Genomic DNA, 13,768 nt, shown 5'->3' on the forward strand with positions numbered 1-13,768 from the left:
AATACAGTTTATATTCCAAAAAAAAAATCTAAATAGAGTTGTTTTGTACAAAGTAACTAGAAAAATAAATTTTTATTTTTCGTTTTTTATATATCAACTCTATTTAAAGATGATGAAAAATCATGAATATTGGTATATACATTTTTTTCCAATTAAAAACATGACATGAAAAATAAAATAAAATGAAGTGAGTTTTTCTATATAACCCGGTGCATGTTGTTCTTTGTACAAATTTAGAACCTATCTTTTTGTCGTCGATCGCATTTTTTTTCCGACGCCCAAGACTATTTCATTGATTTCGTGATTAGTTATGTATTGAACTCTCTCTCTCTCTGTGTGTGTGTGTGTGTCTATATATATATATATATATATATATATATATATATATATATATATATATATATATATATATATATATATATTAGTGAAATACAAGTTGTAAAATATAACAACGTGAAGATAGGATAGGTTTAAAGACTTGAAACTACGAGATGATTTGAACATATAAAAAAATGGTACAATGCTTTTGTGAATAAAAGACAAAGTATATTGTCATTTAAGAATAAGACTGAAACTAAAATGTTTTAGTTGATTTTAGTAAAAGTAAAATTTATATAAAAATGAAAAGGTGGAGTACAAGGTTTTAAGAACATTAATATGCCAAAGAAAATATATTGGTATTATATTTTAAGAAATAAAATTAAGTTGCTTCTAATATTTTTTTTGTTCAACCTGAAATAAAAGGTATCATTTATTGGATAGTAAAATACTTTTATTTTTAATCGAACACAACAATATACTTCATTTTTAATCGTAACTACATTTTATTAATTTTTAAGCCAAAAAGCTAACTTATTTATAGTTTAGTTTCAATATAATACTACATATTATTTTTATTTTTAATCAAAAACAACAATATAATTATTTTAAACTTAAAACAACAACGTCTGTTTTATTTTAGGGTAAATGACATTAAAGCCCTTAAGTTTTCAAAAAATAACGGTTTTACCACTGGACGTGTTTTAGGTCCAGTAAAGTCTGATGTATTGTTTAATTTGTTCATTTATACCATTTTAGCCGATTTGCAGGTAACCTGTCAGTTACTTGATACCAGATTTACCCTCAAGTTTTCAAAAATGTTCAAATTTACTATTACTTTGATTATTATTATTTTCATTTTGATTATTATTATTATTATTATTATTATTATATATGTTTAATACATTTTTTAATGTATAAAAATATTTTATACATAAAATTTTAAATACGTTTTTAAATGTGTAAAAATATTTTTGTAGATTTAAAACATATTTCAACACAATATTAACTTGTATTTAGTATTTAAAAATATATTTACTTCTATTTAATATTTATATACATTTGAAAGACAATGTACGCCTTTAAAAACGTATTCATATATGAAAATATATTTATTTATAATTAATAGGTATATATATATATATATATATATATATATATATATATATATATATATATATATATATAGAGTATTAAAACATATTGTATACATATAAATATAAAAATATCTATTTATAAGGTTTATATTGTATAAAGGGTTATTGTCAAGCCCAATAAAGTTACGTATAATTGTTTAAATGGTCCCTCGTGACTATTTGTTTTGCATTTTAAGGGCATATACGACTAATTTTTGGTTTTAAAAGGGCAGTTTTGGAAAAATGAAGGAGTCACCTAGTGACCCCCATCCCACGTAGCAATTTTCTATTTCCACCTAATATCCAATTAGATTAATTTAGTCCACGTCATTGTCATGTGTATATAGGAGTTAATGAGAGATATTGTACGTTTTAAGCCCCTCAATTGTCTCTTTCGAACACTTTCTTCTGTAACTTCCTCATCTAAATCTGTTGTTCAACTGTTCTTCGGACCTATCATTTTCTTTAAGTGTTCGTAGCTCAAATCGGCGAACTTTGTCATTGCTATGGCCGTTTTCATGAAGATTTGATCTACATTTTGCTAGAATTTTTACCTGGTACCCCTCTATCACTTACTCAGATGGAGCAGAGCAAAGGTTTGATGATGTTGATTTTTATGGAATGGACAAGAACGAATTTTTGGCGTTCCTTGAAAGATCCGTTGTTGAGAGATGTGTGAATGTGTACTTTTGCATGACCGATAATGATTTTCCTGATGGATTAAGGATAATCGCGACCGACATGGATTACATGGAACTAATCGAAGTAGGGTATGCTTCTGATTATGTACTTGATGTATATATATGGACCATCTTGGTGTTAATATACATCAATGGGTTCTTGAAGAGCAAGCAGAAGTTTGCATTTCTTTAGACCATTTATCTGGTGCAAATGAAGATCATGAAGAAGTGCACAGTCATATGGATATGGATGATGGAATCGACATGCAGGATTTACATGGTGGTAGGTATGATATCCAATGTGCAACAGAGGATTTGCAAGGTGAGCAAGATGATGGCATTCACATGGAAGTGGAAACTGAACCTGATGAGTGCATTCCTATTAACAAGACAAAAGATGATAAGTTTCTGAGTAAGTTGTGCCCAAAGGAGCAAGTCACCCCCACAGTCCACCTCCTGAAGACACATATGATCCACCATAAGAGGATGATGTAATATCTACCGACCACGCTATTTACAATGAGAATGTTCATTGTAAAAAGCAGAAATATGTATTAGGTATGAGATTTGTGAGTCCTAAACAACTGAAACATATGATGTGTAACTATGCTGTAGAAAATGGTTATCTGTTATGTTACAAAAAAATGATAGTAGGAGACTATTAGTGAAATGTTGTTCTAGGCAGTGCAAGTTTAGGATGTGGGCTTCTTGGATGAGTGAGGAAAAGTCTTTCCAGATTAAGAGTCTCATAAATGAGCATAACTGTGCAAGAAATTTCAAGTTAGGTTCAATTGTGAACTATTCATGGATAGGTACTCATTACACAACACAATTCTTACATAAAAAAAAAGGTTATTGTCAGGCTACTTAGGGATGAGGTTAAAGGGAAATTTGGTATAGATGTGAGTATGTGACAGTGTAGAAGAGCAAAGAAGTATGCAATTGAACTGATTGAAGGAACACTCGTGGAGCACTATGCAAAGTTGTGGTCATATGGTGAGGAGATTATAAGATCAAATCCACAATCAATAGTCAAAATGGATATCAATTCTATGCCAGATAGTAAGAATTATTTTAGCAAGTTTTACTTGTGTTTTGATAGGCTAAAGCAAGGATGGAGAGGGATCTACAAAAGGGTTATAAATTTAGATGGATGTTTCTTAAAGGGGTTATGTATTGGAGAGCTAATATGTGTTTTAGGAAGAGATGCCAATAATCACATATTCCCAATTGCATGGGCAGTTGTCTGTGTAGAGAACAAAGAAAATTGGAAATGGTTTTTGGAAAACCTTAGAGATGACCTTCAACTGGATAATGGTTTTGGTATAACATTAATGTCGGATCAACATAAGGTAAGTTGTTTACTTCCTAATTTTTAATGTTGTACTTGGTGGTTTCCTTTTATCTAACATGTTACCATTGTTGTACATGGACTGTTAGAGGCTGTCAAGGAAGTACCGCCTACTGCTGAACATATGTAGTGTGCAATGCATATTGTTGCCAACTTTAGTAAAAGATTCAGTAGTGTGTACTATAAAACCATGTTTTGGAAGGCAAGCAAGGCATCCACTGAGCCTTTATTTAATGCTGCCATGAAGGAGATTGAAGTGCTTAACCCTACAACCTTTGCGTATCTTATGGAAACAAACCCTAAATCTTGGAGTAAAGCATTTTTTCAAGAGGGAAGGATGTGTGATGCAGTGGAGAATGGATTATCTGAGAGCTTCAACAGTGTCATCAGGGATGCTAGGAAAAATCAAATCATCACCATGTTAGAGGAGATTAGATTGTATGTTATGGAGAGAATATACAATATAAAAATGAAAGGTTGTTCATGGCCTGATTACAAGCCTTGCCCACCAATTACACTCCTACTGAATCAATTAAAAAGAGCTCAAAGGTACTTTCTAATCTTTACACTCATAATTGTTTATAGTTACTTATGTTATGTCTGCAATAGTTGTTGGCAGGTTTTACCAAGTGGTCTAAACCAATTTAAAACAAGAAACATGGTTGAGTCCTATGTTGTTGACCTGGACAAGAAGACTTGTACTTGTAGAGTGTGGCAACTTAATAGGTATGGATGTATGCATTCAGTTGCAAATATATCCTTTCTGAATAGAGATGTTGGTGGTTATATGGATACAATGTTCTATGGAGCAGTCTACAAGAACACTTATAAGTATCTAATTCAGGGGATGAATGGTAGCAATATGTGGCCACCTACTGACTTCATACCACCTCTTCCACCAATGAAGAGAAGAATTCCAGGTAGACCAAAGGTTAACAAAAGAAGAGATGCATGAGAAAAGCTCCCAAGGAACACTGTGTCTAAGGCAGGGAAAAAAATATCATGCAGTGTGTGTAAAAAAGTAGGGCATAACAAGGTTACATGTCCTTAAGCTGAAAGACCTTAAGTGCAAAAACCTGAAGTTGGTAGGAGGCCCAAACTAAATGTGAAAAAAAGGAAAACATGTGTCAATGAAAATGGTGAAGCAGCAGGAGGTGTCAATGAAGATGGTGAAGGAGCAGGAGGGGTCAATGAAAAATGGTGAAGGGGCAGGAGGTGTCAATGAAAATGGTGAAGGGCAGGAGGTGTCAATGAAAATGGTGAATGATCAAAGGTGTTGGTTCAAGAAGTAGTGGATCAAAATTAGTGCATGAAGGGAAAAATAGACACAAAAAATGGGTAAGTGTAAAATAAAGAAATCGGAGAGAATCATCAAGATGAAACTTGCTAAAAAGGTGAAGGGCAAATATGGGAAAGGAGATACCAGTGCAAACCCATTGGAGCTTAATGATTAGCATCTGATTTCATTTAAGTTGTTATGTTTTAACTTGGTTGTGTTTGGTTGGACTTAGTTGTTATGTTTGGAATTGGGTTGTAGTAGGTTGTTAAGTTTGTATTTGTACTGACTTTATTTTTTTGAGAAACATATGTACTTGTTTATTTGTTTATACTACTTATGTTGTTTGATAAATTTGGTTTGTTTAAGAAAGATATGTACTTCTTTTGTTGATCGTGCATGGTGCATGTTACCTAAGGGAACATTGGATCAATAGTTCCAGGAATCAATGTTAATTTGGTTAGGTTACAAGGGAACATGTGGTCCTTGTAAAATTAGGATCAACATACAAAACAAAACAAAGTACATTACAAGTTAAATAACATGTGGTCCAATAATTTGCTTGTTCATAATTTGTCCATACAAGTTGTTCATACAAAACAAAACAAATTGCATTACAAGTTAGACATACAAACCAAAACAAAGTACATTACAAGATGTTCAAAATTTAACCCAAATGACATTCATTACAACTTGTACATGATTAAACACAAAAAAAATACACACCTACATATTAGGTAAACCTTCAACTTAAAGACCTCAGATTGAAGCTTTTTGTTCGACCTAAACAACCTAATTATGATCACACCTTCATTGTTGCACTGCATTTCATCAACCCAAGCTATAAAACCTGAATGAGCATCCTGATTCCAACTATTTGCTTGAATTAATACATGTTAAAAAAACTAGGGTTAACATTAGAAATTGAAAAAAATGGTAAATTACATTTTTAGGACATGCATAAAAGGGCCTTCCTGGGTTATTGGTAGTATGTGATGTTCTTATTATAGCCTCAGCTCCACATCCACATTCCATGTTCTTCATTATGTAGCTTCACAGTGGAGAGAATTTGAATAAGAAAACAATATGCTAGAATGAAACAAGTTGGTATATAAGAAACTTTTAAGTAATTGGTAGTACGTGTAAAAGACTATATTACCCCCATTGTGCAAGGCACGTGGGGTCACTAACATCCCCACTTTTTCCTTCTTCCCATTACTATTTCACTTTCAACCGATTTTTTATGAAAATTAACAAGTAAATACGATCATAAGCAATGAACAAAGAACAACACCCAAGCTTACAAAATGCCTATCATTTATATAGGTCTTTCATTAATCATTGGATTTCACTTACAAAATGTCTCTTAGTTAGAGAGGTCTTTTACATATTTCACCAAAAGAAAAACAAATATAAAAATAAAAAAACAAAAAAATCTACATACTAATAAGCTTCTTAGCCCATTGTTTCAAATCCACCCATCACCTAAGCTTAAGAACGAAATGGAGCACAACCACCAGCAACAAGAGCATCCTCACCATCATGCCACCCATGTCAACACCAACGACTTTAAACTTCTGATTATGGTCATCCAGCTTGTGCTGGAGACTGATGTGGTCGATCCTGCACATGATATAGTCATGTCCGAGCTACTCCTTCAACCATTGCATTTCAGATTGGTTTTCTAAAATTTTCTGACCACAATCATAGAAGATTGAGTGGAGCACATTGTAGTTGATGTCTTCACCAGAATTTAAAGAGTCGGGTGAAGGTGGTGGAGCACATTGTAGTTGATGTCTTCCAAATGATTGTTTGCCTGAATATGGTAAACAAGTTTGAGTGTTGTTTTACTTCAAACCCACATGGGTGTGTCCCCTTTTAATTCAAGACGTGTGTTTGGGACTCAATCGAATCGACGGTGTAAGGTTGTTGGGTGTAGGTGGAAATTAAAGATGATAATTAATCTTTGCATGTGTCATCGAGTGTGTCATCGAGTCAACTCAATATTGACTCAAAGACTAACTCACATGCTTACTTGGCAAGTGACGAGGCAGGTTAACCTGCTAAAATGGGTAAGATGACTTTTTCAATCGGAAAACACAAGTATATGCCCTTAAAATGCAAAAAGTAGTCACGATGGACCATTTAAACCATTATATGTAACTTTGTTGCGCTACAGTGACAATAACCATTGTATAAAAGATATAATTATATGTCTTTGTGTATATTACTAAGTATAAATATGTATTTATTTAATATTTATATGTATACGATATGTATTTATACATATTTATATGTTAAAATACATATAAATGAAACATTTTTAATTCTTTGGGTGATTCGTCAACCAAAACACACACACACAAAAAAACACGTTTTTTGGTGTTTGCTTACTAAGTATAAATATGTATTTATTTCATATTTATATGTATACGATAGTTCTTATACAAAACAAATACATATTTATATCTATTAAATACAATTAAACAGAAATAAATATATCTATTAAATACAAATAAAAACGTATTTATACATTTAAAAACATATTTATAAATTTAAAAATATTTTTATTTTTATTTAATAAATATAAATATGTATTTATTTTGTATAAAAACTATTGTATACATGTAAATATGAAATAAATACATTTTTCCCATTAGTAACCAAAAACCACACCATTTTTTTGTGTTTTGGTTAATAAATCACCCAAAGAATAAAAAAATATTTAGTTTATATGTATTTTACCATGATGAATCACCCAAAGAATAAAAAAAATATTTAGTTTATAGTATTGTACCATGTAAATATGTATAAATACATATCATATACATATAAATGAGAAATAAATAAATATATATATATATATATATATATATATATATATATATATATTTACACTTAGTAATATGTACAAATACATATAATTATATCTTTTATACAATGTAAACCTTATAAATAGGTATTTTTATATTTATATGTATATACTATGTTTTGTATGAAATAAATATATATTTATACCTACTAAATACAAATAAATACAAATTTAATATATAAATACGTGTTTAAAGAAATACACGTGCTTTCAAATGTATAGAAATACTAAATACAAGTACATATATTTATAAAAATGTATTTATATCTATAAAAATAATTTATACATTTAAAAATGTATGCATAAAATATTTTTATACATTTAATAACGTATTATAAATATATAATAATAATAATAATAAAAGTAATAGTAAATCCGAGCATTTTTGAAAAATTAAGGGTAAATCCGAACATTTTTGAAAACTTAAGGGCTTTATTGGCATCAGGTAACCGGTAGGTTACTTGCAAACCGGCTAAAAATGTATGAATGAACAAATTAAACAAAACATTCGGCTTTACTGGACCTAAAACGCAAAGGGTAAAACCGACATTTTTGGAAAACATAAGGGCTTTTATATCATTTGCCCTTTGTTTTAACATAAAATAGGAAGTTACTTTTATTTTTAACCCAAAACGACAATATACGTCACAAATAAGTTTTAATGCTACAGATATTTGACTATAAATTGTGTTTCTTTGCTGCTTAAATTACATATTAAATCCTTATTTCAGTAAAATCTTAATGAAAATTTTCGTTTTACAAATGCTTAATGTTCACACTTCCTTTTTAATCTAGAAGTAATATTGTAAACCGTACGTTTTCTAATAATTTCTTTGACACCTTTAGATAAAAAGATTCTTTTCACATTTCAAAGAAGACTTTTTTCCTCTGGTTGTATGTTTTGCGATAACAATAAATAAAAGTTAATGACAATCGCTATCAAAGGTAGTGTTGTTTTTGAAACAGCCAGTGTTCACTCATGAGCAATTGTATGTTGTATTGTCTAGATTTAAAAGTAGAGATGAATTAAAAATTTTAATTTTAAACAATGACGATAACTTAGCAATATAACATATAATGTTGTATTCAAAGAATTCTTTGGAAATTTATGATTCGAGACAAATCTTTAAAATATATCAATAGTTTTTTTTATTTGTATAAATTGAAGTACTTACTTATTCATAATTCCGGTCTTATTTATTTCAAAATTTTACATTAAAAATATTTAACGTACATACCTTCATATTTAATTTAGGTTTTTTTAATAAACTCGTATAATATACGAGTTTCATAACTAGTAAGAGTATAAATAAGAAAACTATCTATAATTAACATAGCTAAACAGCTAAACAAAAGTGCAATAAAGCATAATAAACTTATTATTATCTCCTATCCTAATAAATGAGTTCTAATGTTCCACGTGGAAATTGCTCCACCTCTCTTAAGTTTTTTTTCCCGCTCAAAATTTCTAACTGATCTTCCTAAATTGCCCCTACTATGATGTTAATAATATGCCCTTATTCCTTCAATTCTATTAACATCCTCTAATCTCGTCGTCTTCTTTCGATCGATTAATATCCTGATAAGGATGATTTTATTGACTTTAGGACTGGATGTTCGGGAAATCACTGATGAGGCGATAACCCTAGCTTCAATGGATTGTTCCGACGAGCTCAAGCATCATCGATACAAAAGTTGCGGAGTGACTTTATGCACAGCAGCGGAGTCGCAGTTGAGACCTGAATATAAATCCTCAACGGGAGTTGAATAGCGTTGTTCTAACCACGATTACGTAAGATGTAACCGACAATAAAGAAGGAGGAGCTAATACTCCTTTAACTCCACAGTCGATTCCTCAAGATGACGAAGAAGACGAAGATCCAGATCCGTACGCAGGGTTTTCGATGATGAGCATACTAAAATTCTCAGGATCAAAGAAAAGCTCGAACATCCGCACCAAGTTTAATTCCTAATTCATTTACCCACATGTGTTTTCCTAATTCAAGAACGAGGCTCCTTTGGATTTAATCTCGTGTAATTTGGAGCATAGAGCCAATAACAATAGTAAGTATGAGTATTTGATGATAGTTGTGCATTCTAGGTGTTTTTGAATCATCCTGTGCTTTTACAAATAACGGGGTGGTTTTTATGTTGCAGGTGCGAAGGCATCTGCTTTTTTTTAGATGCTCTTGTTGGCGATAAATCTAAAAGATTTACCACAAGAGAAGAAGAGAAGTTCAAATTTATTAGGAAGTAAGTACCTGTACTTGTGCACCTTTAATCTCTATTTCTTCCTTTCTATTTATAGTTTCTACAAAAATGCATTTTAATTACGTTTTATGCTGCTCTTTTGGTATTATGTTGTGATGAAAGTTTTTTCTTGAGTAGAGCCCGGAAGGATGCCAAGAAGAGATTGCATGGTAATGAAAACTATTATCCATGAACTCTGGAAACCATTGTCAGATTGAAAAATTGAGGTTAGTATAATTATCATTCATATTCTTCCAATTTACAGTACAAGTGATGAATAAATTAAATTTGCTTGATGAAACTTTTAGTCTTTAAGTTTGTAGGTTAACTGTTTGATGAAATGTCTAAGTCATTTACAATTGATTTCTTTTGTATGAATAATAAATAAGTTGTTGATTGCAGGCTCTATCTTAGCTTAACATTGAGAGAACTCCAACCCACTGACTCAGGTATCAATTTCTTGATGGGTTTTAAGCATAAATAACAAAAATCCTATGTGTGCATGCAACCCTAATTCTTGATCTTTGTTTTCTCTAATTGAACATACAACTTTAAACATCAAAAGGAAACCCTAAGATACCTATCATGTAACATCCCAAAAATCGAGACCAAAAAATTTTGTTTTAATTATAATGCTTATAAAATTTGTTTGAGGAAAACATTGCTAATATCACATTAATTCATAAACCATAGCTACATGTCTCAAAACCCATAGTGTCAAATAGTAATAATGTCAGAGTACAATCCCAGAAATCTCAAATGCGGAATCATGTGTGTGCGATGCGCTGCTACCCTGCCGGCTCCTTCCCCTTCGACAAAGAGGTACCTGAAACCAAAACTGAAAACTGTAAGCACAAAGCTTAGTGAGTTCCCCCATCATACCACATACCATACAATCATACATATTGTTGGGCAATTATGGGGTGCGCGACCTGCCCATGTCAAGCCATTCTAGGGTGTTGACCTACCCATGTCAAGCCATTCTGGGGTGTTGACCTACCAGTGTCAGGCCATTCTGTAGTGCCTGCCTACCCTTCGGTCTATCCCAACCGGCAACGAGGACTATTTCACCCCTACCACTACCACACCATAACATATCATAATCATACTGTCAGGCATACCTGGGGAGCCCGACCTACCCTTCGGTCCTAATGACCGAATCGGGGGACTATTCCCCTCCTACTACCACTATCACATATAGCATTTCATGCTGGCTCATAAGACACATCAGGTAGTAGCAAACCTAGAAAATTATCACAAAGACAATCATCTAAAGACAACTCATGCTGGTGGGCAAGCATTGTGGCCGTAGACCCACCTCTACTGGAAGGTAACTCACCTCAATGTCGTGTAGTGTCTGCATTGTCCTCGGTATGGAAATCAACTCTTCTCGACTTCTCAATCCCTACACAACATCCTTTCTACATTACCATTTCATACTCATAACCCCTTCAAGGGTCAACTCAAGTCCAAGTCAATGTCAAGGTCAAAACCTTGGTCAAAGTCAACTTTGGTCAAAGTCAACACCTGGTTGACTAGACTCGCCGAGTTGGTCCACCAACTCGTCGAGTCCCCACATCCACAAAATGCTACAACCCTGTCCTAACTCATCGAGTCCAGCAAGAGCTCGATGAGTTCTCCTTCAACAAAACATCGGAACCTCCTTCAACTGACTCGCTGTGACAACCCGAAACTTTTTCCGTTATCCTTACCCTGTTTCCGTTAATAAAATTTGGGTTTTTATTTATTTCCGTTCACGTTAGTATTATTTTTGGTCTAACGGATTATTCTAAGCTCGGTTCAATCGAGTTTTGGATTCAAAAATGAGGTTTTCTAAGTCAAAGCATAGCATCCGGGCCAAACAACCCTTCGAGAGGAGTTTTCGGCCGCAAACTCAGTTTATGACCGTAAACCCTGTTTACGACCGTAAACCCTGTTCACGGCCGTAAACCCTCCACCCCACCCCTTGGCTGTAAACTCACCCCTATATAAGGGATGAGTGGCCTTCATTTCTCACTTTACACACTCCAGAAGCTTTCTGTCTCTACTCTCTCTCTCTCTCTCTACAAACTTTGAATTTGCTCAAGGATCCTCAAGAATGTATGTGATTCTTCACTTTGATTGTGTTTCTATCCTTATTCTAGTGATGAATCCATGTCTCATCTCCTAAATCTCATCTTTTTCTAGATTTTCTCTCTCACCAAGAACACCAAGAACACACACTAGTTCTTGGTGGCTAAAAACCTCATTCCAAGCTTCTTAACAGTAAGTAACTACCATCTGTACTTGTTATCTACTAGAAACCATCGATTTTCGCCTAAAAATGGACCTGAAACGCATGAACTGGGTGTTTACGGCCGTACACCCTTCAATGGCCGTAAACTCCATTTTTGGTCGATTATTGACCTTTAAACTCTTCCTTGAGCTGGGCACGAGGCTTAGAACACTTCCAGAAGGCTAGAAAGGACCTTGAAAACGCCGAAAATCGCACTTTTCGCCAAGTGTTTACGGCCGTAAACCCATGGACCGCAAACCCTTGGGCCGTAAACATATGGGCCGTAAACCCAATTGGACCGCAAACCCTTGACCGTACACTCCTTTTACGACCGCAAACTCCCCATTTTCAAATCACATGCGATTCTAACACTTAGTTTCAAGTGTTTCCTGGTCCCTAGGATGATTTCCTTCCATAACAAATAGTGTTAAGCCCTCACCTAATGCATATATATACTTTTACATGCTAAATAGGATCCGTTTGTGCCCGAGGCTTTATTTGACACTCAGCAATTCCTAGCAACTTACACTCGAATCCCACGTCAAACAGTGAGTTCATACCCCTACGCTTTTCCGAGTTTTTCATGTTTTCAGGGAGGGAATACAAGCAAAAGTACAAGGAAACTTGTGCTCAAAGTATATTATTTTGTTTAAAATAATTATATGTTCAGTATGCTTTTAACACAGAAAACAGTTTTACCAAACGATTAAGAAATCAACTCGTAGAAACAGTTTTGCAAAACTAAAGCAAGGAACTTGTGAATCTTGTCATAAAATGTGATATTTTACAAAGGATATTTTACAAAGGATTCATACAAAACATACTCAAAAGTACAAGGATCCAATTGCTTCTTCAAGAACCCCCAAGCTTCCACTTCTTCCTTCAAGCTTCAAACAACTCTAAATACTCAAAAATGGATCACGAACACTCAACAACCTCTAGGGTTTTGAGATAAGGCTTTCTGGAAGTGAGAGGGAAGATGGAGGCTGGGTTGAGGCAATATAAGTTGTTTAAATAGGGTGCAAACCCTAAATATTAGGGTTTCACCCAGACAGCCCTACTCGTCGAGTCGGTCTCCCGACTCGTCGAGTAGGTCACTAAACCTCCTGGTCAAAATCGAGTCTACTCGACGATTTGGGCCTCCAACTCGCCGAGTCCCAGAGCAAAACATTAAATTACTTGATTTTAAATATGTACCAGGAACCGGGTGTTACAAATCTCCCCTACTTATTCTAGACTTCGTCCTCGAAGTCTGCTGCTGAATCCAGAAAAAGCTCGGGGTAATGCTCCCTCATCTCGTACTCCGACTTCCTGTCGAGGATAGCTACTGGCCGCTCGATGTAGCTCACGCTGTCATCCACCTAAATATCCTCTAAAGACACCACTGCTGAATCGTCTACCAGACACTACCGCAGCTGGGAGACGTAAAAAGTACTGTGAATCTGACTGAGTTCAGCTGGCAGGTACAACCTATATGCCACCTTGCCCACCCGGGCTACGACCGTGAAAGGTCCGATGTATCTGGGGCCCAACTTTCCCCGCTTCCTGAACCGAATGACACCTTTACAAGGCGACACCTTCAGGAGCACCATATCCCCGACCTGGAACTC

At 33.9% G+C, this 13,768-nt stretch overlaps 1 protein-coding gene across 1 annotated transcript; it reads left to right on the forward strand.

Annotated features, from left to right (window-relative positions):
- The first annotated feature begins 2,257 nt into the window (after positions 1-2,257).
- LOC145131212 (uncharacterized) lies at positions 2,258-4,440 on the forward strand. Its single transcript, XM_079065936.1, has 4 exons — positions 2,258-2,569; positions 3,052-3,486; positions 3,688-4,034; positions 4,095-4,440. The coding sequence occupies exons 1-4, from the start codon at positions 2,258-2,260 to the stop codon at positions 4,438-4,440; spliced, it is 1,440 nt and encodes a 479-aa protein (XP_078922062.1).
- Positions 4,441-13,768: the final 9,328 nt, after the last annotated feature.

This window comes from Lactuca virosa, chromosome 8, assembly GCF_052849685.1.
Source record: "Lactuca virosa cultivar CGN04683 chromosome 8, Lactuca_virosa_CGN04683_v6, whole genome shotgun sequence".
Taxonomy (NCBI): Eukaryota; Viridiplantae; Streptophyta; class Magnoliopsida; order Asterales; family Asteraceae; genus Lactuca; species Lactuca virosa.

What these genes read in the sequence shown, in the direction of transcription:
- LOC145131212 (XM_079065936.1), top strand. Translation starts at nt 2,258, where the DNA reads ATGGACCATCTTGGTGTTAATATACATCAATGGGTTCTTGAAGAGCAA. An exon ending in AGTTGTGCCCAAAGGAGCAA is followed by an intron (nt 2,570 to 3,051) that starts GTCACCCCCACA and finishes AGTATGTGACAG; the next exon opens with TGTAGAAGAGCAAAGAAGTA. An exon ending in CAATTAAAAAGAGCTCAAAG is followed by an intron (nt 4,035 to 4,094) that starts GTACTTTCTAAT and finishes TGTCTGCAATAG; the next exon opens with TTGTTGGCAGGTTTTACCAA.